The sequence below is a fragment of the Rhipicephalus microplus genome, chromosome 1 (assembly GCF_043290135.1).
Source record: "Rhipicephalus microplus isolate Deutch F79 chromosome 1, USDA_Rmic, whole genome shotgun sequence".
In the NCBI taxonomy this organism is placed as follows: domain Eukaryota; kingdom Metazoa; phylum Arthropoda; class Arachnida; order Ixodida; family Ixodidae; genus Rhipicephalus; species Rhipicephalus microplus.
In genome coordinates this window covers 99,830,504-99,856,301 of record NC_134700.1, presented here as the reverse complement: position 1 = coordinate 99,856,301, position 25,798 = coordinate 99,830,504, and the positions used below count along the sequence as shown (strand labels likewise).

The 25,798-nt window shown below is 49.9% G+C and overlaps 1 protein-coding gene across 1 annotated transcript in view; it reads right to left on the bottom strand.

Moving 5' to 3' along the window:
• The window catches only part of dally (division abnormally delayed protein), a 119,189-nt gene that overhangs the window by 44,451 nt on the left and 48,940 nt on the right, over nucleotides 1-25,798 (bottom strand). Inside the window, exon 2 of the mRNA XM_037429644.2 lies at nucleotides 10,172-10,339. Within this exon, the coding sequence (XP_037285541.2) occupies nucleotides 10,172-10,339 (168 nt within the window). The remainder of the gene's footprint in view (nucleotides 1-10,171; nucleotides 10,340-25,798) is intronic.

Below are 25,798 nucleotides of genomic sequence, written 5' to 3'. Positions count from 1 at the left end.
GTGGCAGCAGCAGCAATTGGCCTCGGAGTTCGTGCCTCTGTCTAACATGCGTCGCGAAGGGAGCGGCGGCAGTGACGTTTTCAGCACACTCCGAAAGCATGTGCCGCAGTGTGGCCCTTTCCCCGCACTCTTCATACGCGTCCGTCGGGTATAGGTGAGGATGGTATAGGCGTAGGATCGCCGGGCTGGGGTACGTATTTGTCTGCAATAACCTCAAAGTTACGGCCTGTCTTTCATTCAATTTGCTGTGAGGTGGTGGGTATTTGCGTCTGTTCAGTCTGTAATGCTGCGTAATGTCGTTGAATGTGGTCAGGTGATCACCCACGACCATTCCAGTTGTTGTGTGGATAGTGCCATCACCCCGCTCTCAGAGGTGAAGGCGGCCACCGAATCGGCCGCGGCTCGGTGAGTGAGATCTCGAGCCGCGCTGTGGGCCGCCTGGTTACCTGCGAGCGGGAAGCAGGTGTGAACCGGGGTCCACAGAAGGAAGACATTCGTATTTTCAGTTTTGAAACACGGGGACGACGACGCCGAGGCCATCGCTCCTCGAAGCTCGCCGCCGTCCTTGTTGCCATTACTTTCTTCTCTCTAGAAAAATAACAAATTGTCGTACTTCGCTAACTTTTACTTCAGCGGTTAACACCGATTAAGCAAGCACAGAAACGGCGGAGATGGCGCCGAGACATTTCGCAATCGCGTTTGCGTCGGCTATTAAATATCAAAGCCAACGGCAGATCTCTCACGCGGCCGCAGTTTGCCAGCTGGCAAGCACCGACAATCGCATTAGCTTCAAGATGATAATAAAGCTGGCCGGCGTAACGCACACTTCACTTAGCGGTGTTTCGAGTGCGAGTGCTCCTTCCAGCAAGGGTCAACGCGGGTCAACCACTCTGGAAATTGCGAGCTAGCGGTCATTTGTTGAAGCGATGGCCACGGCACGGCGCCGCTCGGAATGTTTCTTTCTTGGTTACATGTGTGCTACTTTTGTACGCGCTTCCCGGCACTCGTTTACATTGCAACTCTTTCCTCCTGTTTTAGTTAAGCCTATTTATCCTCTCCTCAAAAAAAATGATGGGGGGGGGGGGGGGGAGCATGCAGTGCGCTCCTTTTTGTAGCAATGCTCAGCATGCCCCTTTCATACTTGTGCATGTTATCACACTTAACAAATAACAATAACAGCAAAGTGTATAGAACGTTCCACCGGGAAGACGAGTATACTTGTCCGGTGTATGTCATTCGCTCTCTGTAAGTACGGCGCTGTACACGACAGCAGTGTGGTCGTAAAGTTTCAGTCTCTCGGTGTATGTGGGAGCTCAACGTGGGAGGCCCGCTGCGCGCTCAGTCGCGCACCTCTGAACGTTCAGTAAAGTTCTCCATTCATCTATCTATCTCAGTGCATGTACCTTCTATAGTTTAGATGTCGCTCTCGAAAACGTGGTAAAAATGTCACCGTCGCGCCCTCGGCAAACGAAGTCAATTCTTCGAGGTCGCCAAATCAATACCGCCCATGTACGCATGCGTGTCAAAATTGCATAAAACCGAATTGTGCACTTTGTCATACCACACAGCACCGTCTGCTTCGGTAAGGTATCTATTCGATCGTAACACGGGGGGTGACTTCTGATGGCGTCCAGGAAAAAAAAAAAAGTTTACTTCTTCATTCAATTGTAAAGCGATGGTCGGCTTAATATAACAAAAAAATGAATGAAAACTCTCGTTACAGTCGAGTACACACGATATTTACCTGTATACGAACGACCCTGCGTGGAACTGCTCGCATTCGCGATCCTCTCAACAGTTTGCAACAACAACAACACTATGTCACGCAACAAGCACCAATAGGCCTCAGTAGAACAAGCCCCTACACGTAGCTGCTTCATTTGACGACTGCGCTGCGTTAGAGAGAACCAGAACAGGAACGTCAGTAACCCTAGCCGTGACCTTTCGATGACGACAAGTGCGCAGCGATGCCACAACTCCCGTTTACACGTCACCACAGGTGCCTTACACAAGTTCCAGTACGTGGTCTCCGAGAAACCGCGCCCATAACTCAAAGCACACTTGCTCAGATGGCTGTTAGTCCACATTGCAAGAGGACTTCCAGAGGCTGTCACAATCTCCGTGGTCGCAAACAGCGAGGCCTATCAATAACCGATATATCGGCCGATAGCGATTGTATTGCTATATTATTAAAATGCCTTCATTACGGTAATGACATTGCTTTACCACTCATTACAATTAGTGTCCTATAGCTAAAATAACGTTGGTGCCATCCTAAGGCGAAGGACGAAACACAACGGAAAGTTATAGGAATTGTCAGGTTATAAATAGGGCATCATGGTATCCCGGTTAAGTAAGACCGGCTTGCACAAGCGTTGCTATAGACGAGATTTCCAACCAATTACGCTGTTGGGCATGGAAGCTGTCCCGCATTCTACTTAACAGAAAAAAACACACTAGAGCTCTTTAGCATGTTCACTTTAAAAAATGGAAATAAAAAAGCTGAGTTAAAATAATAGCTATTAACGAACGAAAGCGGCAGAAAACATTTATTAAATGGAAATTGTACCAATCAAACTCGGTCTTTCGCGAAAGCTGTGTAGCCACTATGTCGAAAGATTTAATGGCAAGAAGAAATAAAGAACACACAGCGCCCAGCCGAGACCACATGCACCTCAGGATACCGAGCGGTGCAGTGAAGCGCCCTTGTCTGCAGCCAGTTTTATTTTAGCGCTTTTGTACCTCCACGCCTTTCCTGCATCCTCGTACTCGACACAGGCTCTTCTTCCTCTTGCGTAATGGCAACAGCGGGCACTCACCGGCTAGCATTTTCTTTTCTTTTTCTCTTTCTCTTTTCCCTCACAAGTGTTTGGGGGCTCGAAAACATTTGATTTTGTACGAAAATTTTTACGAGTATAATGGGAGGACCACCTGCTTCCCCCATAGTTAGTTCCGCTGCCAAGGAACCCTTACCTAAGAGATCTCGCAACCGGTCGAGAGAATATTCCAGCGCGTTGGCAAACGCACCAGGGAAAAAAACAAAAAAAAACAAGACGGCAGAAAGAAAAATAAAGCGACGCTGGTTAACGCTCCACTGCCCTTAGCGACGAATTCATTGCACGTGCTACAGGTTACTGCGTCTTTACCGCCGCCCTGTATTTCCTGCGCCTGCTTGCTGCTCGCATAACGAAACGGAACAGCGACTCCGAGAGAGATAGAGGTAAAATAAACGGGAGCTGTTACAGGGACTCTTTAACCTAGCCCGGGGCATTTATTCGCATTACGCCCACAGGGGGAAAAACAGGTTTGTTTTTAGTCTAGACTCGCGATCATCTGCGGTCTATTCCCCCGAGACTCGTATTAATATTTTGTCTGTACCACCGTCTTTCTCGTACCTTCAACGGTATGCGGGGATCGAGACTCGGAGGATAAAATAAAGATACGAATAAATATATCGGTGCGAGGGAGAAAGCCGCGTTCACACGCTGTATTCTATGAGGCGCGCTACCGGTCGATGGATGACCGGACGTGTCTCGTGTGAACGCCCCGGAGAGGCTGCCCGGAGAACCAGCTCCTTTTAAAGAAACCAGTACGTGGGAACCGCAAAAACGACCGCATTCAGCCTTTTCGTTTCGAGTTTATCCGGCGATTACTTCTCTGAGCGAAGAGATATGTCGCATTCAGTGCGCACAATCGCGACTTTAATATTCAAGGAACCCAGGCCGCAGCTGTCGAACACGTATTGCGTGGGAAAGGGCTAGAAATTTCAACCACTGTCGAATCGACCGCACCTTGTTCGAAAACCTGGCGCTGAATTCGTGGAGCTATACCTCGGGAAACGTACCGTTTGAAACGAGTGCAGTTCGATAGTGACCTCGGCCTTCCAATGAATTCTTCCGTCCTTCCTCTAGGGGACTTATTCCCGAGACATACGCCTGAAATGCTTTATAAGACATAATAATTATTTTCTTTCAGTACATGAATAATCGTCATTTCGGTTCATGATATTTCTATTACCGTTCGTTCAGAACGAATATTACGATAGAAAGGCCGAATTGTTCAACTCTCGTTTACCAACCAGTATAATTCATGCATTCTGAAATATGGCTTCGTGATTGGTTATTGGGCTTCGCCCAATAACCAATCACTTCGATAAGGCGGGAACCACTCGCTTTAGAATTATCCTCATGACAGCTACCGGCAGGATCACGTGGCGCGCGCCTCACCTGGTTTCTGGTGCGCGTATTTGTGCCCAGGGCTGTTCTTTCACATTTCACGTGCACACTGTCACAGTTCCCCTTTCTTTATTTTCTCTAAGCTTCTCCACAACTATGGTAAAATTATTTTCAAATTTCACGCATATATATTGCACAGTTGCAAGGTGCCCGTATATAGGACTCCACACCTGCAACTTGTTTCAGGTTGTTTGCCAGAGACACCGGCGGATGCAAGCTTGTGATTCCTATGCGCCGCACCATCTGCACAGCCGTTTAGATCTGTGTCGCAACGAGAAGAGACTCGTGCACGCCAGCGAGAGGCTTTGTTTTCCCGCCTGAAAGTTCCTCCTGCACGAACGTTCTTAGCGAAAAAATAAACAAGGCGCTTCCCTCACGAACGCGAGAACCGTTGGGCGAAGCCGGGGTTTTCGCGTGGGAGCGGTAAACGTTAAGCGCTCGACTTGCAGTAACCACGCGGAACAGTTGAGGAGGCTGAGAGGCGCGTCAGAGAATTACGAAACGCCGACCCACCAGTTGCCTCCCCCGAAGTGGCAATCCAAATAGTGCCCAGCGCATAGGACATGGGTCGAACACTCACTCACTTAAGAGTGCGCGCGCTCCTATGCGAGTGCGTGCGTGCGTGCGTGCGTATGTGTATTTGTGTGTGCGTGCGTGCGGACGCGCCCAAGTAAGGTAGATAGGACATTCTTATCCGAAGAAAACAAATAGGTATAAAACAAAAATAGATCTAAGACATTCGGGAATAGATATACAGTTTACTCAAATACGGATGGCTAACACATTGATTGATTGATATGTGGGGTTTGACGTCCCAAAACCACCATATGATTATGAGAGACACCGTAGTGGAGGGCTCCGGAAATTTCGACCACCTGGGGTTCTTTAATGTGCACCCAAATCTGAGCACACGGGCCTACAACATTTCCGCCTCCATCGAGATGGCTAACACAACATGAAATATAGTCCATAAGACCTGATCAGTTTGACCATAACAACGCAGACATCGCGGCTAGGACTTGAATACTGAGCATGGTGAGGTTGTGAACGCTGCTGAAATGGAACACTGCGAGACGAAATTCTTCGGAGCATCACGTAATCTTAATTGCAAGCTGGCGCCACAGATAGAGAGAGCTTTAAAGAATGTTCCTAGGCGACATTTCGCACCCGAAAGGCCACACTCCTACACACGTGTAGCGTCATCTTCATCGCCACTGATCAACATCGTCAGGCACTACATTTGCATTGTTTTTATTTTGTACTCCTGGCCCAAGGCGCTGCCAAGCTTTGGTCGAGTAGCCATTTCCTAAGATTCCACCATACCTTTCACCCCAAGTTGAAGAAAGCTCTGCCATGTGCATTCTTCAATCAAAGGGTAAAAAACGTTGGTTATGGTAACCACGCATTCCTCAACACCTGCCCCCTGTAGAACATGCAGACGCAACCTGCTCGTCAAAGGTGGCTTCTCCGCACTGTGAAAGCTGATGCGGTGAAGCACGCTTCTCGTGTGCTTTTCGTTTTACAAGCGAGAGCACAAGCAACTGACGACGCTGCCGCGGGAGAAATGTTGAGATATAAATGTGAATAATTATTGACATCGCTTCGTCCATGGTTTTGGAGCCAATGCGTGACCGGCTGCAACAAAAATTTTCCTGCGAAATATGACTCCGGAGCTTATCGTCCGTGGGTTATACAAGTATGAAAGTTCGGACACCGTTTGAATGATAAGCAAGACTCTATTTTTTCCCCGGTGTTCTAATTTAGCTAGTACAAGTACTTACACTTCTGGAAATAAACAACTCCTTGACATTGAGAAATTGAGGGCGGACTGATAAACACCCCAACCGCGCGATTACGCGTTGCAACGGCGGCTACATTGCTTAGCGTACATAAAAAACTACGCATGCTAATCGGCATGTAAAAATAAAAGTGTAGAAAATGACGTCAACAAAACACGTTTGAAGCCGCAAGCGCGAATACAAAGCTCAGACGCGCGCAATATCGATGATAATTGTCGGCGTGATCTCAAACTTCGTAGCGCAAGAGGCGCCTGTAGCGAATTTCGTGCAACAGCTGGTCGGACAATTGTGCACTAACTTTGCTAAATGATTGCTAACGCTGGAGTTTGCTGGAGGTCAGCTAATATCGCGTATAGTCTTGCAAAATGACTGCTCGTGGTAGCTAGTGGCCAATAACGTCAACTGTTAGCTATCCACTGGCAAATGTCGGATGCTGCTTCAGACTCGTCTAGTGAGGATTTGTCTTACGCAGTGTATGTACAGCGTTGGTCATAGCGTTGTCCAATGCTTGCTCGCGTTTTCAATTGGCTGTCGCAACACTAACACTGTCTTCGTTCAATGTCAATAAAATTATTCCCTCATCAATTTAATACTCCCTCTTAGTTGATAACACTGTCCCTAATGTTGGAGTGGCGTCTGACGCTCGTGCCGCGCAAGTCGGAGACACCCAACGCGATGCAGCGGAGGTGCTCTCCCGGCACCGGTGGCATCTCGCAATGGCACCGAAAAATGGGGGAAGAGGGGGGGGGGGGGGTCGTCGACCGCGCGCCCCCGAGGCTTAACTATATAAACGGGTGACGCCGGGATCAAGCGGCGATCGCTCAGAATCGTAGGAATGCGGTTCCCGAACACCATCCTTCCCCTCTCTATGTTGCTCTTTCTGCCTCGTCGTGTTCTTCCGTTTCAGAACGGCAACATAAAAGGGGCACCACGGCCATCCCGGCAGTGGGCGACCCGCACCATCCTCGCTCTCCGAGTATAGGAAGGAGTGCGCGTAATATCTTCTCGCGCGGTGTGAGTTCTTTTGATTTGTCGGCGGCTGCGTGTGTCGCCCGCTCTCCTGCTCTTGCTGCCCGCGGGAGTGGACCGTCCAGTTCCTCATTCCCTCGTGGTCGTTTTCTCTCTTGTCTCTCTCGAAGACGTGGGCCACCGCACAGCGCCGGCCACTCGTGCGTCATCTCAATTCCGACATCCCCGCGCGACCGTGGCCGGCCAGACCCGATCTCGACTCGACACGACGAAACGGGGTGGGGCGTAAGAGGTCTCGCTTAGCCAAATTCTCAGGACCGCAGCAGCCAAGCCAAGGCAAGCCAACGGCGGCAGCGCCTTTTGTGTGTGATTGACGCGGGACACCCCCCCCCCCCAAACACACAAATATATATATATATATATATATATATATATATATATATATATATATATATATATATATATATATATATATATATACGCCACAACAGTGTGGCTGCACGTCGCAGAAGCTCTTGAAACATGATCGCTCCAGTCTTGTGTCACCACCCCTTCTTCGCCTACAAGCGGATGATTACACCCTGTGTATTTGGCTTCGATGTGCACCTCCACCTCTCTCCCCTCTGCATTTGAACAGAAAAAAAAATAAACTGTCCCGGAGAGTTTAGGCACATGATCTGCAATCAAGACCAGCAGGTCGCTTTTTAATCACCACAACACCAATTATATCACAATTTTTTCAACTGCGCTAACAATGAGCTTCCTTCCTCTCATTGGTTGATTCCTTTTGCCACGCACATACCTCGAACGCTCAAAATACACAACCTCGGCAAGACCTCTTTTAGAGCTAGATTAAGTACTAGCGATAACAGCGTGCGCGCTTAAAGCACGCCGTAATGGCCATAATGCAGCACTTGCCGGCCACGTCGCACAAGTGGCCGCCGTAAAGGGTTCTTCGGAGTTTTATATGTGAACGCCCGTCTCGGCCGCTGCGAGTTGCACTGCGCGAAAGTGATGGGATACGAGAGACGCTGCTCTCGTCGACCGCGGGATTGACATAGATTATAGAGAACAGCGGAAAGAAAAAAACTCCTAATAACAGCTGGTGTAGTCGCACTGCGGTATTGACCCCAACATGTACACGAATGGCACGGTCTTTAAAATGAACGACACGTCCGGGGTGAGAGCGTCTAAATGGTCGCGAAGCCTGCAGCGCGTGCCGCCACTAAATTTATGATACCACAAGCAGGAGATCCGCGTTTTGCAGGGGAATGACTGAAAGGACGGAGAGGAAGGAAAGGCAGCGACATTAAAATCCTGTCTAGAATAACCACCACACTACCCTACACTGGCAAAGAAATAGGGTAATTCAGTCAGAAAAAGCGCGAAAAACAACACAACGACAAAGCTCGTCCTCCTGTCTCCTTCGTGCTTTTGGGTTGTGATTTTGTCGCGGTTTGTTTAAACACGAATGTGCATCAACTCGCCGAGCTTACGTCTTTACATAACAAGAAGACTTCATAATTGCTGAGCTATGTCAGCTCAGCAATTATGAATCAAGCGCGAATGCAAAAAAAAGAACAGCACAGACTATGTGTTCTTCGCCGAAAACCCATCAAGTGCCTGCACCTGAACATCCAGTGCGCACCTCCCCTCACGATCTGTCTTGGACTTTCAGATGGAAACCTGATACTACCTTACCCGTGTCGTCCTGAAAGTAAGATGAAAAAAAAGAACTAAATAAACAGGAAGGCCACAACGCGGCTCGCAGACGCAAATCGTTTAGATTGCGGCCGGGAAAGTGTATGATGTTCGGTAAGTCAATTAAGTGCAAATCGAGCAAAAGCCAGTGAAGAAAAACAAGAGCTATAATCTTCAAAACAATTAGACCAACAACAAGAATATCTGGTGGCTTGATACAAAAAGAAAAGAATAAGCTTGCATTAGCAGGGTAACGCTTAAGAAACAGCGAAGCTGGCCAATCTTATAGGGCTTAACGAGGCCTTCTTGGCTGATGCCAGGTCTTTCCTTGGCAAAGACAGGGTAGGGTCCAACCACAGCCTGTCACAGACCATGCACGATTGTCTAAACCACAGCGCCAGGAACTAACGTGCAAACCTGGATGTGACACCCATGGTAGAAGGACGGACCTTCTGTCGCTCGTACTCGCCTCTTGCCACGCCGCGTAAACTCGGCGAGACGGCTGCACAAGCTGTCTCCGTCGATGGGCGTGGCCTGACAGCGGTTGCTCCAAGGCGCATGAGCGGTTAGACGAGGTTATACCACGACCTACTGTACTCCTGACCTACCCATATGGCGGAGTTCCTATGGCAGCGCGTGTCCCCGCTCTCGTCCAACCGCTCACCGTGAGTGGCGCTACCTATAACCGGTTCGTCTGCTACTCTATGACTGTTAGGACAGCGCGGGAGTAAGAATGCCTGCATTCTGTAATTAACGGCCGGTATGTATGTGACTATTTCTGCAAACTTAAAATGTTGATGAAGTAAGCTATTCAGTGTGGTTAAGTATTTATTGCACACTGATTGACGAACGTGGTAACCCGTAGACTTACATAGTGTAGGACAGCCTATGTGGTGTCGCGTTCATTTAAATTCAAACAATTTCTTAACAAATTTTAATATATTAATTTCTGAATTATTTTTATTTGTGCATAATAATCACGCACTGTCACTGCTCTGTTGGTCAAAATATGACCACAAACGCTGAAGGCAACGTCAGCGAACAGGTGCTGACAAGTGCCACGCCACTCGTCGGTTATGACCCTAGCGGCCAAGATACAAACTAGACGCAGGCACTGGAGAGGAGCTATCTGGGCAGGTCTGGAGTACAGTAGGTCGTGGGTTAAATCAACATGGCGCACAACTGTGGCTTGGTTATTGATAGGCAACGCTGGGAAGTGTTCTTTTGCGGACGACGGACGTTTTACCTTCACCTTTAAGAGCTTTCGCTCATGTGAAAAAAAAAAAAACGTCTCTTATCCGGACGCAATAAAAATGCTAACAGATGAAAGAGGTAGTGCTCATGGCTGAAAAAAAAAAACTACAATCACAATATTCTGAAACAAATCAGTAGAGGCCATGATAGGTATATTCGACTTCAGTGTGTGCATATAGTGTGCACATATCTCTCGGCGCGACGCAAACTCACCGCGGAAGAGCGCCAGGCTGTCGTCCAGGAATCTCCGCAGCGGCGCCGTGGCGTCTCTCAACCGGAAGCGGAAGTGGTCCCACGCGGCCTCTCGTAGCCTCAGCTCGGTCTCCTGAGTGCAACACGTGTCCCGGCCCGACGCCAGCGGACACAGAGTCAGGGAGCCACCTGCACAGACAACGAGATACCCGACGCATTGAGTGTACGATCGCAACAAATGCGACGGTGTGAATCCCAGCAACAGAAACGAAAACAAAACGGTGACCAACAAGTGAGCTTTGCAGTGCACAGCATTGTACACTTTTTTTTTTTTTTCAAAAGGGACTATGGAGGGAAGTCGTCGCACCGCGTTAATGGAGTTGCACTCCACCGACAGTAATGTACAGCGCGAAGCAGCGGGTACAACTATAGATGCTGCCACAGTCCTTCAATTCAATACGTTTTCCTTCAATTGAGGAACTATCGAGCTATAAAGGTATTGATTGATTGATATGTGGTGTTTAACGTCTCAAAACCACCATATGATTATGAGAGACGCCGTAGTGGAGGGCTCCGGAAATTTCGACCACGTGGGGTTCTTTTACGTGCACCCAAATCTGAGCACACGGGTCTACAACATTTGAGCTATATAGGTAATGAGGGACTATGCTGTTACCTAGCATGTTACAGCAATGGTTATGAATATGCACAGTTGTCTTTCTCTCAAATGCGATATCCATGCATGATACGCTGCACTTCTTGAATTGTAAGCAATTACAAAAACAGCACTGAAATCGAACTGAATCCAGGTTTATTCATTATGGACGCTTACTGGAACAAAAAAAAAAAGCGCGGGTTCGCAAGTGCATGCACGATCATGGCAGCCGAATCGAACCTATATATATTTTCACGGGAGCGGGCAAGATGCCGCTATGCTGGACTACGCGTGAGTGTACAAAGGCTGACGTCAAGGCTTCGGCAGTGCATTCTTTGGGAAGTCCCGCCCATTTGGCGCAGCCCCGAGAGGACCGTATGGCGGCGCCCAGTCTGTACACCGCCGTTGAGTATCTATCTGATCCACATACCCACGTGGCAGCGAAGCTGCACAACCAGCTGCCACAAGGTAACGTATTGCCTCACACGAGACATGCCGGTGGGCCGTGTAGTCATTAACGCCATTAATTCGTAACCAGAAGAACGAACTTATTCAACGGTGCGCGCGCACTGCTCGCACACTGATACCCGCGCACTCTTTGCGGCCATGGAGCGGCCGCTTTACTGTAACGCACTATTCGGACTCTTTTTTTTTTTGTCTTTTTTGAGCGGCACGCAGGACTTACGAGGCAGCAAGAACAAGCGGCTCTCGTTCCTCCCCCCGTCTCCCTTTCGCGCGCGCCAGCCGCACAGTCTGGCGCAGCAGCGTGAACGACACGCGTGCCCCGCCAGACGGAACAGCTGTTGCCGATCGGGGCGGCCAACCGTCTGTGCGAGCCGCGCGCGCACATACACGACCACAGCGAAAGGCCCCGTCGGTGAAGCGCGTCAAACACAAAACGACGCGAGAACAGCAGCGAAAATGCGCGTGGCAACGCGGTACGTGCTGCCTGTGTGCGCATCAAGTTCGGCGCGTTTCGTACGATCACTCTTGTTGTGCCTCGCCCAAGTTCCACGTGGTCTTCGCGGCCTGCTGGCACCTGGCAGCTGTTGATGAGTCAACCCTGCACCGGGACGGCGACGGACGCGGACAATCGGGAAAAACCACGTCGCCGGCTCCTCTTGACACAAAAGTCGTTGGCCAAGCTTTTGTCAGCCGCCGAGAGCAACACTCCGAAGCAGCGTCGACCCAGCAGCTGTACGGGGTATTCTGCCTTGCTTGAGTCAACCTGGCTGCATCAGGGAGCGACTTTGCGCATGGGATTCCACGTCATCTCACTGTGGTGCCACGCTGGCGCGTGGGGTCTCCCTCACCAAACAGCGAACTGGGCATGCCTTGCCCCCTTTCCTAGGTTCAGAGGGAGGCGGTGTTTGGCTTTCCCTCTTCGGGGACGGAGAGGAAGACGACGATCTCATTGGAGTATCCTGCGCATAAATTTTCTTTGCAAGGGATCTTGGGAAGGCGGACGATGTATAAAAACGCTAGCGCAGAGGCGCTCGTGTGTGATTCTCTTTTCATGTTGTACCACGCTACCATGTAAATACTGTATATAAACATTTTTTTTTCTCCTTCTCCGGCTTCTCTACTCGTCCTCTCCGGGGACTCGGATGGCCCGAGTCCGCACCACGCTACCCAATGGCGCAACAGTGGCTGGCAGCTTATGGGATTCGCCTGCGTCGGCTGCATCGAAGTGGTGAGTGCCGCGTGTTTGCTCTTCTTTTCGCCAGACTCGTTAGCGCAGATGGTCGGTAACGTGGTAGGGTGATTTTGGTAAATTTTGATTCGCAGACCAAGAATTGGGTGGCTCGTGGGCAAAATTACCTTAGAAGAGAAACGGTGTGCATATCTAAGATGGAGAAGTTTAAGGTCCAAGAACTCCTCGAAATTTGTCAGGAGCTGAATATTTCGGTCGGCTCGGTTAAAAGAAAACAACAAATTTTGGAGCACTTGGGAAAAGAGGAAGTGAGTTTAGAAGAGGCCATTGAGGCCAGAGAAACCATTTTGGCAAAGAAAGAGGAACGTGAGCGCTTAGCCCGTGAACAGAGAGAGGAGGAAATAAGGAGGGATCGCGAGGATAAAGAACATGAAATCCGTCTGAAAGAACTGGAGCTTCGTATGTCCGTGGGAAATCGAAATTCAGGGGGTGGAGAATCAAAGATAAAGGATCTAATCCACACCTTCAAGGCGGGTGACGACATTGCATTATACCTCGTGCATTTTGAGCGAGCATGCGAAAATGCAGGGTTTAGTAGGGAGACTTGGCCACAAAAACTGATATGCGTACTACCAGGCGAAGTGTCCGATGTTATCGCAAGAATGAATAAAGAGGACTCCGAGGTGTATGACAGGGTAAAGGCTGCATTGCTACGAAAATGTCGCCTATCGACAGAGGCTTTCCGCCTGCGGTTCAGGCACTCTAAGAGGGGCAACGAATCTCATTCAGACTATGCCTACCAAATTAGAGCCAACTTTGAAGAGTGGCTCAAAAGCGCGCAAGTCTATGGCAACCATGACAAGGTCATTGAGTTGATGGTACTTGAGCAGTTTTACCGGGGAATTCCCGAGGAGGTAAGGCTTTGGGTGCAGGATAGGATGAAAGACGTAGACATGAACAGGGCAGCAGAACTCGCCGAAGATTACTGCTCACGCCGTAGTCTCCGCAGTACACCACGAACTTCGGAAAAGAGTGAAAAGGTAGAAAGCTGGTCGGGAAACCAGGGACGCAAGAGGTTTGCAAGAAATAACTGGAAACCCGAGAATTCCAAGTTATTAGACAGTCAGCAGGGAAAGGACAGTGAGGGGACTAAGGCGGCACCTTCATCAGGTTCAAAGGCGCCTGGTGACATAGCGCATGCGTTAGAAGCGCGGAAGCCAGTTGTTTGCTACAGCTGCGGAGAAAAGGGCCACATGGCCAGGAGCTGTAAGAGGCACATGGCATTTGCCACAATTCAGGAGTCAGAGGATAGCTTAAAGCTGTTGAAGCCTTACATGAGGACACTCTCAGTGAACGGCCGAATGTGTAGGGTATTGAGGGACTCGGCGGCCACAATGGATGTAGCGCATCCAAGTTGCGTATCTTCCGAAGACTATATAGGAGAGTGTGCCTGGATTCGGCAAGTGGCAGAAAAGCAAAGCGTCTGCCTACCGATAGCGAGGGTTGTAATCGAGGGCCCTTTCGGCCAATTGTGTACAGAAGCAGCAATTTCAGCCAACCTTCCGGAGCACTTCCCTTACCTATTTTCAAATAAGTCTGAGGAAATGTTAAAAACACGTGGAGAATCATTTGCCACCGAAATAGCTTGCATGGCCCTTACCCGTTCGAAGGCGCGCGAGCTGACGCAACAGCTGAGCAGCTCACCCTCTGGGGAACAGACGTCCGAGGGCAGTGTAGGAAAACCTGAGGTAGTTGCGACGGAAAATGAGTCTGCCATGCGAGTTGTCGAGACGGAAACTGGGGCTATGGTCGACAACAGCGAGGAAATATCTCTAACGCCCGAAAACGAGGACTTGGTGACAGGCTCGGTGTTAACACCCGCGTCCACCAGTTGGTGTCAGCTAGCCAGAACCGACCGTGCAACGCTAGTGGTCGATCAAAAGGCGGATCTCGCACTCTCTATGCTGCTAGATGCCATACATAAGGAAGGTAACTCTAGGAAGAACGTTTCGTTCTACACCCAAAACGAGGTGTTGCATCGCAGGTATGAGAACGGTAAAGGGCGGGTCTACAACCAAGTGGTAGTTCCACTAAAATACCGGCGGAACATTCTCGACCTGGCCCACAGCAACGCCTGGGCGGGCCACTTAGGTATAAAGAAAACGAAAGCTAAGCTGGCTCAGGAGTTCTACTGGCCCGGGTGCTGGAAGGATGTAGAGATGTTTGTCCGTGAATGCGACACTTGTCAGCGGATAGGAAAATCAACAGACAAATGGAAGGCACCAATGAAACTAGTGCCAATAATCACAGAACCCTTCCGTCGGCTCGTGATTGACATCGTGGGGCCTCTGCCTCCATCTAAATCAGGATATCGGTACGTCCTAACCGCGCTGTGCGTTGCCACCAAGTTCCCGGAGGCAATCGCACTGAAAGAGTTGAGTTCAGTATGCGTGGTGGACGCATTGTTGTCTATTTTTTCTCGGGTGGGTTTTCCCTCGGAGATACAGTGTGACAACGGAAGTGTGTTCACAAGCTGCCTTACGACTACATTCCTAGAACGCTGCGGGATAAAAATCGCGCATAGCTCTATTCACCATCCACAGTCGAACCCTGTGGAACGCATGCACTCGGTCATGAAACGCGTTTTGCGAGCTTTGTGCTTTGAGCATAAAAGTGACTGGGAGGGGTGTATACCAGCTGCGATGTTTTCTCTGAGGTCGGCCCCACACGAGAGTACGGGTTTTAGTCCGGCTGAACTTGTCTACGGCAGGAACTTGAGAGGTCCGCTGCACTTGATACGAGAGTCATGGACTGGATATGGGGAGGACCCTAATGTGGTTTCCTATGTACTGGATTTATTGGGGCGACTGGGGACTACACGCGAAGTGGTGGAGAGCAACATGCGCGCAGCACAGGCGCTTTCCAAGGCCCGTTACGATAAGTCAGCTCGAAAGCGAGTCTTTAGAGTGGGCGATGAGGTGATGCTGTTGTGCCCTTCAAGAAAAAACAAGCTGGACGTACAATGGGAGGGACCAGCGACAGTGATGTCAGTGCTTTCAGACACCAACTACGAGGTAAAGTGGGGCCGGAAATGCCCCAAAGTGTATCACAGTAACCTAATGAAACCCTACATGCGACGAAAAGCAGTAGTAAACCTTGCACTCAATGTTCCTGAGGATGAGGGCGCGGAAATCCTTTGTCTTTCCGATGGCACGGTCAGCAGCACATTGTCAGATAGGGTAGACACAGGGAACACCCTAAGTAAGGCTCAAGAGGAAGATTTAGAGCTTTTAGTACAGGAATTCGCTACCGTTTTCTCCGAGAAGCCAGGCAAAACGGATGTGATTAAGCACGACATTGAGCTGACGGTTAACAAGCCGATCAGCTGTAAGCCGTATCGGGTGTCACCTAGACAGAGAGAGATACTAGAGGCCGAAATTCGCCGCATGATCGACCTAGGTGTTATCATCGAAGCAGACAGTGATTTCACCTCGCCTTTGATTTTGGTTGAGATTCCGGGCCGTGATCCAAGGCCATGCGTGGACTATCGCCGCCTGAACTCTGTAACAGTCGACCAGACTTACCCTATTCCTAACATTGAAGAGAGGGTAGAGACAGTGTCTAAGGCGAAATACATTTCTACGTTAGACCTTGTTAGGGGGTATTGGCAGGTCCCTTTGACAGAGCGCGCGAGTCGATACGCTGCTTTTATCTCACCCCTGGGCACTTTTCGTCCTTTGATGATGAGCTTTGGGCTCAAGAACGCGCCGTATTGTTTCAGCCGCCTGATGGATAAGGTTCTCCACGGGCTCGAGAAATTTGCGCTGCCTTACCTAGACGATGTGGCGATATTTTCGGACAAATGGGAAGACCATGTTGAACACCTTCGGATGGTTTTGGAACAGATCAAAAATGCAGGTCTTACGGTAAAGAGAGAGAAATGTCATTTGGGCTGTGCTGAAGTAAGCTATTTAGGGCACATTGTAGGAAATGGGCGTCGTCGACCGTCCGAACTCAAGGTAGCCGCGGTGGTCGGTTATCGTCGTCCCAGCACTAAGACCGAGATGAGAGCATTCCTCGGCCTCACAGGTTACTATCAGCATTACGTCCCGAATTACTCCGAGATTGCCAGCCCTTTGACAGATAGTTTACGCAAGACCGAACCTGTGAACATTCAATGGGACTCTAAGAAGGAAGACGCTTTTCAGAAGCTGAAGCACGCATTGAGTGAGAAACCCGTCTTGAGGGCACCGGATTTTGCAAAACCTTTCACTATTCAGTGTGATGCAAGCGAACGCGGTTTAGGAGCAGTGCTATGTCAGACGGACCCGAGTGGAGAGGAGCGGCCGGTTTTGTATTTGAGTCGCAAATTGAGCAGCAGGGAAGAGGCTTATAGCACTTCGGAAAAAGAATGTGCTTGCATTGTTTGGGCCGTACAAAAACTAGGCTGCTATGTTGCTGGCTCTAAGTTTATTATAGAAACTGATCACTCTCCACTAACCTGGTTACACCAAATGTCACCTAAGAATGGTCGTTTGCTCAGATGGAGCATAGCACTGCAGCAGCACAATTTCGAGGTGCGCTACAAGAGAGGTGGCCTTCATACAAATGCAGACGCCCTAAGTCGAGCGTTTTGACTCGTCAAAAGACGCGGAAGGTTTGTTTGATTTTTTTGTTTACCTTTACCTAGTTTATGTGTACTCTTTTTTTTTTCAATGTGTTACAGTGAGGGCATAGAGAAATTTTTTACTGACTCCCTCGTTGTCCCGAGCTCTACAGTTTGCTTGTTTAGCTTGATTATAATGTTATCTCGATTCCAAATGGAATTACGTATGAAAGAGTTACTGGACACTTGTCCCGATTAGTATGCACATTGTTTCCTTGAGCTTAAGTTATTAAGATAAGATGTTTGCTTTGTAAAATCTGAGGCCTGGCGATGAGAGTGGCGTGCACGCGGTGCTTGTCGCATTGTGTGTGGCTGACAAAGGTCGTTTCTTGGAGCTTGTCACCCACTTTTCACCGAAGCGGGGCGCAGAGGCCAGCTCTTGGAGCATTCCAGTTTGACCAGGCCCTTCGAGAAAGCAAGAGCCTTGCCGGAACGTCGCCGACATCGACCCGGCCGAGCTGCATGGAACAACTCGACCTCCCGATGTATCATCTGGCGGCGGGGGTGCTGTTGTGCCTCGCCCAAGTTCCACGTGGTCTTCGCGGCCTGCTGGCACCTGGCAGCTGTTGATGAGTCAACCCTGCACCGGGACGGCGACGGACGCGGACAATCGGGAAAAACCACGTCGCCGGCTCCTCTTGACACAAAAGTCGTTGGCCAAGCTTTTGTCAGCCGCCGAGAGCAACACTCCGAAGCAGCGTCGACCCAGCAGCTGTACGGGGTATTCTGCCTTGCTTGAGTCAACCTGGCTGCATCAGGGAGCGACTTTGCGCATGGGATTCCACGTCATCTCACTGTGGTGCCACGCTGGCGCGTGGGGTCTCCCTCACCAAACAGCGAACTGGGCATGCCTTGCCCCCTTTCCTAGGTTCAGAGGGAGGCGGTGTTTGGCTTTCCCTCTTCGGGGACGGAGAGGAAGACGACGATCTCATTGGAGTATCCTGCGCATAAATTTTCTTTGCAAGGGATCTTGGGAAGGCGGACGATGTATAAAAACGCTAGCGCAGAGGCGCTCGTGTGTGATTCTCTTTTCATGTTGTACCACGCTACCATGTAAATACTGTATATAAACATTTTTTTTTCTCCTTCTCCGGCTTCTCTACTCGTCCTCTCCGGGGACTCGGATGGCCCGAGTCCGCACCACGCTACCCAATGGCGCAACACTCTGCAGCGCTCCCAGGAATGGCCACAATCACACGCAACGCTGGAGGAACGCTGCGAATTTTGCAGTCGACGCCTCGCACAGGCAGCGGCCGGATACTAAACAGGCTCGTCGCAGTCTCGCAGCTCTGCTGCATGCATGAACCGGCTCGCGTAGTCTAAACGTGCACCGTGGCACAGTCCCTACTCCAGGACGAGTGCTACACAAACTATATGTGTGCCGCTTGCAACGACGCCCACGACAACGATTACACCGGCGAGAGATATATATCGGCCATTCACTTGATCTGATGCATAGCGCTTACAAAGCGTATTGGTTGTATACATGCAGGCTGTGCCCTAAACCGCTTCTCGGTTTTGTGGGAAACATGCGTTTACTTGCGTATTTTTATTTGTTAAGTAGCAATGAATGCGCGCAATACAACGGCTCCTTTGAGAGTGTCATGAATGTTATGACAAGTTTAAGCAACCGTAAAGCATGCGGCGAAAAATGCACACATATAAGTTCAGTTTCCTTGGATCCAGCGATTAATACGTAATATAAAGGGCAAATGTGCACACGAAATCAATGAAGTGTAGTTATTCATCAAACGCGTACGACACACACACACACACACACATAAATATATATATAACTGTGTGTGTGTGTGTGTGTGTGTGTGTGTGTGTGTGTGTGTGTGTGTGTGTGTGTGTGTGTGTGTGTGTGTGTGCGTGCGTGTGTTGACTTTAATGACATGAGATGCGACACAATGCCGTGATAGAGAAAGATCGAATCGAAGCTTTGCAAACAAGGCACAAAGAGAAGTGCACCGTAGAGCGGGAACCAAAAATACGCTTATGAATGACGTCACTCGTTCGTCAGAGAAAGGCTACGCAAATGAACATCCGGCGAAGTGCATTGTGAGAGACATTGGAGACGAGTAACACCAACGCGCTACCTTTTACGCACATTGAACGTGTAAGCAATCAAAAGCCAAGTGGCTCAGGCAAGCGAAACGTGGTAGATAAGATGACAATTCGCGAAGGGCGGCATATGAGGTTTCCCTTAGGCTTGCACAAACGATGGGCAACAGATGCGTGGAAATGGGGCGTCACCGATTTTCGACTAAGACGTGACGAAAAAAAAAAAAGAACAATCACCGCCCACGACATGCAGCCGCGTTTGTAAAGCATACATTTTTTCGACACTCAGTCCAGACAACCGAAGACAGACACGTCGGGGCCGCGTGGTAAAAGCCACGCGTCACTGACATGGATGCCTCCAGCTACGTCAGCTGTATTCGCAACCACGCTGAAAGACTCGCACTCAATGGAGTCGCCACACGTACGCGCGACCCCGTACGCACGCTGTCATAAAAGTTCGCGACTGCTGTTGAAACGCGAGGGAAAGGAGGGTGGAGTGCAGCTTCGCAGCGGCGCCCGTAGCCGCTCCTTTGCGCCCACGAGTTCTCTGCAGCATGATGCAGCCCACGCGCATGCTCAAGCGTACACGGGCCAATGATCCCTCGCCAGCTGAGCACGCAGACACGGGCTCGCACCCGACGTTACTATATAGAACTCGCGTCCATTCTGCCGCCAGCCGGCATCGACGCGGGTTTGCATAAACTTCAATGGTATGATGGCGAAACACAGGCGTCGAGGGGCGCGCACGAACTCTTTCTGTCCCCGCTTCTGAGGGCGTGGCATGCATGGACAGCGACGCGCGAGGAGACAGCGAAACACACTCTCATTTCGTGCGAATATGAAATCAGCGAAACGCATGGTGTTGCTGCTTTAAATGAAAGGTACAACGTTCACACAACGAAAACTCACACCATCCCTTTTGCATTATCTAGAGCAAGGCGACTGGAACCCGAGATCCGTGCATCTTATTCTTCCCAGTTAGTTGTGCGAATTGTGCAGCGCAGCCAACGCACTTGCCCATAGACATCGCAGCGCCAGAAATATACCTGGAGGACGCAGCATGACGGACGTATCGTCAAAAGAGTAAGGGCCAAACCTCATAAGCGCGAAAATGCACGCGACAGCGACGAGCGACGCTATGAGCGACGAAACAGGGCGTTCGCGCGACGTGTCGCGTGCTCGTTTTCGCGCGATCGCTCGGTTCTCCAGATTTGGAAACCGTCGCTCATCGCCCGGAAGTGCTGGGCTCAAGCAGCCAATAGCGAAATACCGGAAAAGACAAAGACTACATATGTGCACGTGACCCTGCCCAAGTCACGTGGGCGCAACAAAAAATAACGCAATGTTTATTACGCATGTGCATATAAAAAAGTGCTGCAAGGCAATAATAAACACTTTCCGTTCCATTACACAACAATATATCTTATTTTTAAATTGGAAACCGCTCGCTACGCGTTTTCTTTTTTTTTTTTTTTTTTGGTGCGAGTTGACGGCCTCATGCCATTAACAGTGGAATTCGCTCGCCGAAGCCGTCGCGTGAATGAGGTTTGCCTGCGCTAGCGACTGATCGCGCGAAGACGATCTACGTCGCGTCGCTCGTCGCTGTCGCGTGCATTTTCGCGCTTATGTGGTTTGGGCTTAAAGCTGCGATCACGGTAGCGGTGACTGTCGCGTTTTCTTTTCTACTTTTTATCGTGGTTAACACGCGTAGAGAGCACCTGCATGCATATGTACAGTTATCTCTATTTCTGTTTCGCTACATGCTAATAAATGCCAGGTGCAGTAGCATGATTTGTACGCGGCGAGTAGTCGGTCCGGGGGAGTCAAGGTAACTCTCTTCTCGAACATCCCCGGTTGTACACGTGTGCACGAGGCGTGGTTATACTGAAAAAAAAAATAAAGTCGGCATATTCCGGTCTTTTATGAGGCGCCCAGCGATTCTGGGCACCACGCAACGAGAAAGAAAACCCGATGAAGCCCGCAGGATTGCCGCCGAAGGGCGTTCGCCTTGAACCGCGAGCGGCCGTGCGTGGCAGCCAACGAAGCGTGCGATACTCGGTCTCTGAAGGAGACTCGCTAATGAGAAGGAGCGCCCCTCTTGCAGGTATAGTTGGGCCACTGTGTCAATACGTGCTCACTCTCTTCATCTGCCTGCATCAGACTCTACCGCAATCATCGACCAGACTGCGCCTATACTATACTGTGGGCAAGCGCCCTTACCATATTTTGTCAAGTAACCGGGCGCTGTGCTTGCTGCAACCACCTTATCACTGGAAAACTTCTTAGTTTGCAAAACACATCGCACACGTCGTGTATAGCACATCGAAACGCAATGTAGTGCGTGTGGTTGCGAACCCTGCTTTGAGAATTGCACTGTCATGCATCGCCGTATAAGGGCCACCTTAAAAGAGAAATCATCGAAGCTTATTAGTCCCATTAGTAAATTAACACTTGGGTGCATTAGTCAGCTTTCACTGCGACAGAGCGAACTGATCTTATCGTCACGCGGCGTTCCATGATAAGTGTTGTTTTTTTTCTCGAGCACATGGCTTTAACACGCGTGTGGTGGATTCTCGCACATGGCTTCACTCTTGTTTATGTTTACATCTGTATCCACACGACTTTTCTCGTATAAAACCATACTTTTTTTTTTTTTTCGAGTAAAATCTTTAGTTGGAAGTCAGCGCCTGTCCCGTTTTTTTTTTCTTCGTCCTCGTGTGGTAGCGCCGTTTAGAAGATGAATACCACCTAACGTGTCCACATCACCACTCTCCTATTCCAAATCTCATTTGCCCAACCTAATTTTCTACTTGACATTCGCGCAATCACCAACCTCCTCATGGAATCCAGTCTGTTGTTCCCAACGGCCAGCGCTTATATCGAGCACTTCATGCTTTCTCCATGCCCAGTTAATTCTTCTTGATTTTGACTAAGATGTTCTTACCAACAAAATCCTCGTCTGCAAGGCCCAGCGGGTATAGACAATAGATCCGTTCACAAATTGATCCCATGCAATGGAGCACTGCTGCGACGTCTAAAGCGAAATTTCATTAATCGTATTTGGGGTAACACACGCGTCATAACCATGACATGATTTCGAAACACGCCGTAGTACATCGTTCCCGCCATTTGGTTAACATGCACTGACATTATGTACGCGCGGGCCTCGAGCAGTCCAGCTCGATCGAAATGCGATCACCGTGGCCACGGGATTCAATCCGCGTTCTAAAGTTTAACACCTTGGCCGATAAGTTATTACCGCGAGAAAAACTGCACGATCAATACAACAAAAGTGCATAAAAAAATTGTGCACCCCTGTATCACGTGCAAAATGAGGCGAGAACATAGAGGCAGCCACGCGTTCGAGCGCATAGAGACAATGCCAAAGGAAAAGTACGAAGGTCTTCGGCAACCAAGCGAGTCCGAACGAGGGCCAAGGACAGCGGCAATTCGCGCCACGCAGTATGCAATAACCCCTTCGCGTACTTGTATAAACACGAAAAAAAAATCTAACCAAAAGAAACAGAGTCCGTCTACACGTCTAAGAGTGTACAATTGTACTCCATGACTGTTGTCTTCTTGTCACTGAGTTAAGCGTTTCTTTGTAAGTGTACTTTCTTTTTCATCGTGTACGACTTACAAATACCGCTACCATTTATACCCACCCGATCACGACCAGCGGCTCACATCGACGTAAAACGGTCATTAAATGCTCGAACATCGCGTACAGCGGATTATCTGGAGGCTGTCATGCAAAATGCCTACGGTGGCTTCACCCGGATAGGTGGGCGCTAGCCAGTATAAGTTAGTTTCAGAAAGCGTATACACTCCGCACGTCCAATTCGCAGTTTTTTTTTTCGAAACAATTGTCCCTGCCAACGGGCCTCACCATCGCTAGTAATATTGTACGCGTCTCAATTCTACTCTCTAACGATGCGACGGCGCATACCCTCTTACCCAAGTGGTAGAGTCGCGAGACACCTCTTTGCATCGGAGGCTTTCGTTCTCCTGATACCGGTTGTTCTCAAAGCTAACAAAACAGCAGAGAGAATACCATGAACATGTAAAAGGTGGATAAACAGTGATATTTCTATAGCGTAAAAAAAAAACTTGGAGCATCTCCCGCTAAAAGGAACCATGCGTAGATGCGAAGCAGCGGACACTGGCGACGACGTTGACGCTGGCACTCATCAAGCGAGAGAGAGAGAGAGAGAGAAAGAGAGACGCAACTTTATAAAAAAAAAACGTCCGGCGAGTTACTCAGGGACCTGGGCAGATAACCCCGCATAGGTATCGGCCATTAATAGTAGTAGTAGTAAACATTTATTTAGGTATCGGTCACGAGCACTTGAGCTCTGGCGGCGGCCTCTGCCCACTGGACGGCCCAAAGTTGGTCTTCGAGGGCATGGCTGAGCAGTGCACTTTCCCAGCGCGTTCGGTTCGAGGCTGCGTCCCCGTCTGGAGCCCTACCTCTTCCACACTCCCATAGGATACCAGGGTTGCCCTGGCCTCGCAAAACTTGCAGCGTGACGCATAAAGCTCTGGGTAACAGAGGTTCAAGACCACCGGGTTCGGAAGCGTCCTGGTCTGCAGCTGTCGCCACGTGACCGAAACAAATAAAGACGCCCTTGACTGAATCCCGACCACGCAATCCAGTGCCCAGTGAACGGTTGCGCAGCGCGAGCAGTCGGTTTTTTTTTACTAGCAGACGCTGCCTGCGTCGGCCTTGCGAGCTGAGAGAGGGAGAGAGGAGCGACAGTTTTGCGAGTGTTTTCCTGGGCCTGCACTAGATGCGAACATGCGCAGTGGGGGTGTACGGAGGGACATCGTTACACAGGCTGGTCAAACAGTAGCTTCGCATCTACTGAAATATAACTAGACATCTCTACAGTACGGGCCCACCACGGTGGCTTATAGGGGTTACAATGCTCTGCTGCTGACCCGGAGGCTCAAACCCGGCCCAGTGGGTCGCATTTCAATGGAAGCGAAATGCAAGAGGCTCGCGTGCGCAATGTGAGGGCACGTCAAAGAACACCAGATTGTCTAAATTTTCAGTAGCCCTCCACTATATACCACGTCCCTCATATTCACATTGTTCTTTTGGGACGTTAAACCGTAGAAAGCGCGGGTCCTGGCATTCTCGCAATCCAAGTGAATCACAGAGACAGGCCAGACCAACTTGTCCATATATGCGCCAACGACGGAATGCAGTGACAAGGGCTGGCAGATTAATAGTTTTCGCAGTCGGTCTTTCATTTACCTTCCCTAATGCGCGTGCTATATTAAAGCATCCCAACACGCGACTTCAAAGTGAAGAAGTTACCGTCGTTTTCGCAAAATTATGAATTTTCCGCCTCGATTTGTAGTAAGGTATGTTTTATATGACAGGAATTAGCCGTCTTGGTCACTGTATAGCGCATTTCAGCGTACAATTAGTCACCAAACAGATATATATTGCTGAAAATCCGTCTACCTTTTAAAACTAAAGAACATTGAGGCGCAAACGAGTTCGAAGCCTTGAATTATTTATCAAACACCAATAACAGTATACCAAGTGCGAAGCACGAACGGTGAGGCGAGGACCAAAGAACGATGTGAAAGCGAAAGACGAAAAAGATACTGATCAAAACGACACAAGGAGATGATGTACAGAACGTACCATGCCTGAAAGAACGAGAGACAAACAACGGAATGCCACAACAGAAAAACGCCTTTGAAAAGACCGGGAGCCCGGTGAGTAAAGAACGCGCCCTGCGAGCTGGCTTCACTGTATACCGCGTGTATCTGAACAGTGTGCCCAATTGGAAGGCGTGCAACGCTCATCAATTACAAGGCGAGTGTTATTAGAACTTGGCGAGAATTAGTCGCGTGCCGTGCGTGCCATCGTCGCGCCGTCTTCTGCAGAAGACGGCGGCCACGTTTCTCGCGTACCGCCCCCTCCCTTTTACACCTCCCACATCCCTCCATGACGGCAATCGCAACGGCCACGACCGAGTTACTTCGGGTTGGAAAAGAAACACACAGTCACATCCACATACCCACACACACACAAACAAGTGTGTTTAACGCTAAGTGATACCGGTCACCGTCCTCTTCGCAGTGAAGCACGCGCGTTCGACCTTCCGCTGCTCTTTCTCTCTCTCTCTCTCTCTCTCTCTCTGCGGTCAAATGATCCGCGTGTCGACGGAAGAACGACGGCACGCAACCAGCGGCACTCACTACATACGGTGCTTGTAGTACACAGGGCATACGCGTGTGTCCCCGCGCAATTACACAACGAGAGCACGTATATACGCGCTACACACGGGGCGCCCCTAATCGTCCACTCGGTGCCCGTCGTCGTAATCGGTGCAGTTCCCCCCCTCGACACTGTATAGCTTTGGCCGACGGTCGCAATGAGCCCCATCCGCCCGCGATCCCTTTTCGCCTCCCTTCCTTCCTACGGTGGCCGAGCGTGTACGTGTTGTCCTCCATTTCGAGCGGCGGGGCAACACCCAACGCAACACGCGAACCTCCTCTCCCCTTGATCACCTCTCTCACTCCTTCAGCCTGCCACGACGAAGTTTCTCGGGGTGCGAAGCGCGCGCCAGGAGAGGATACGTTCGCGAG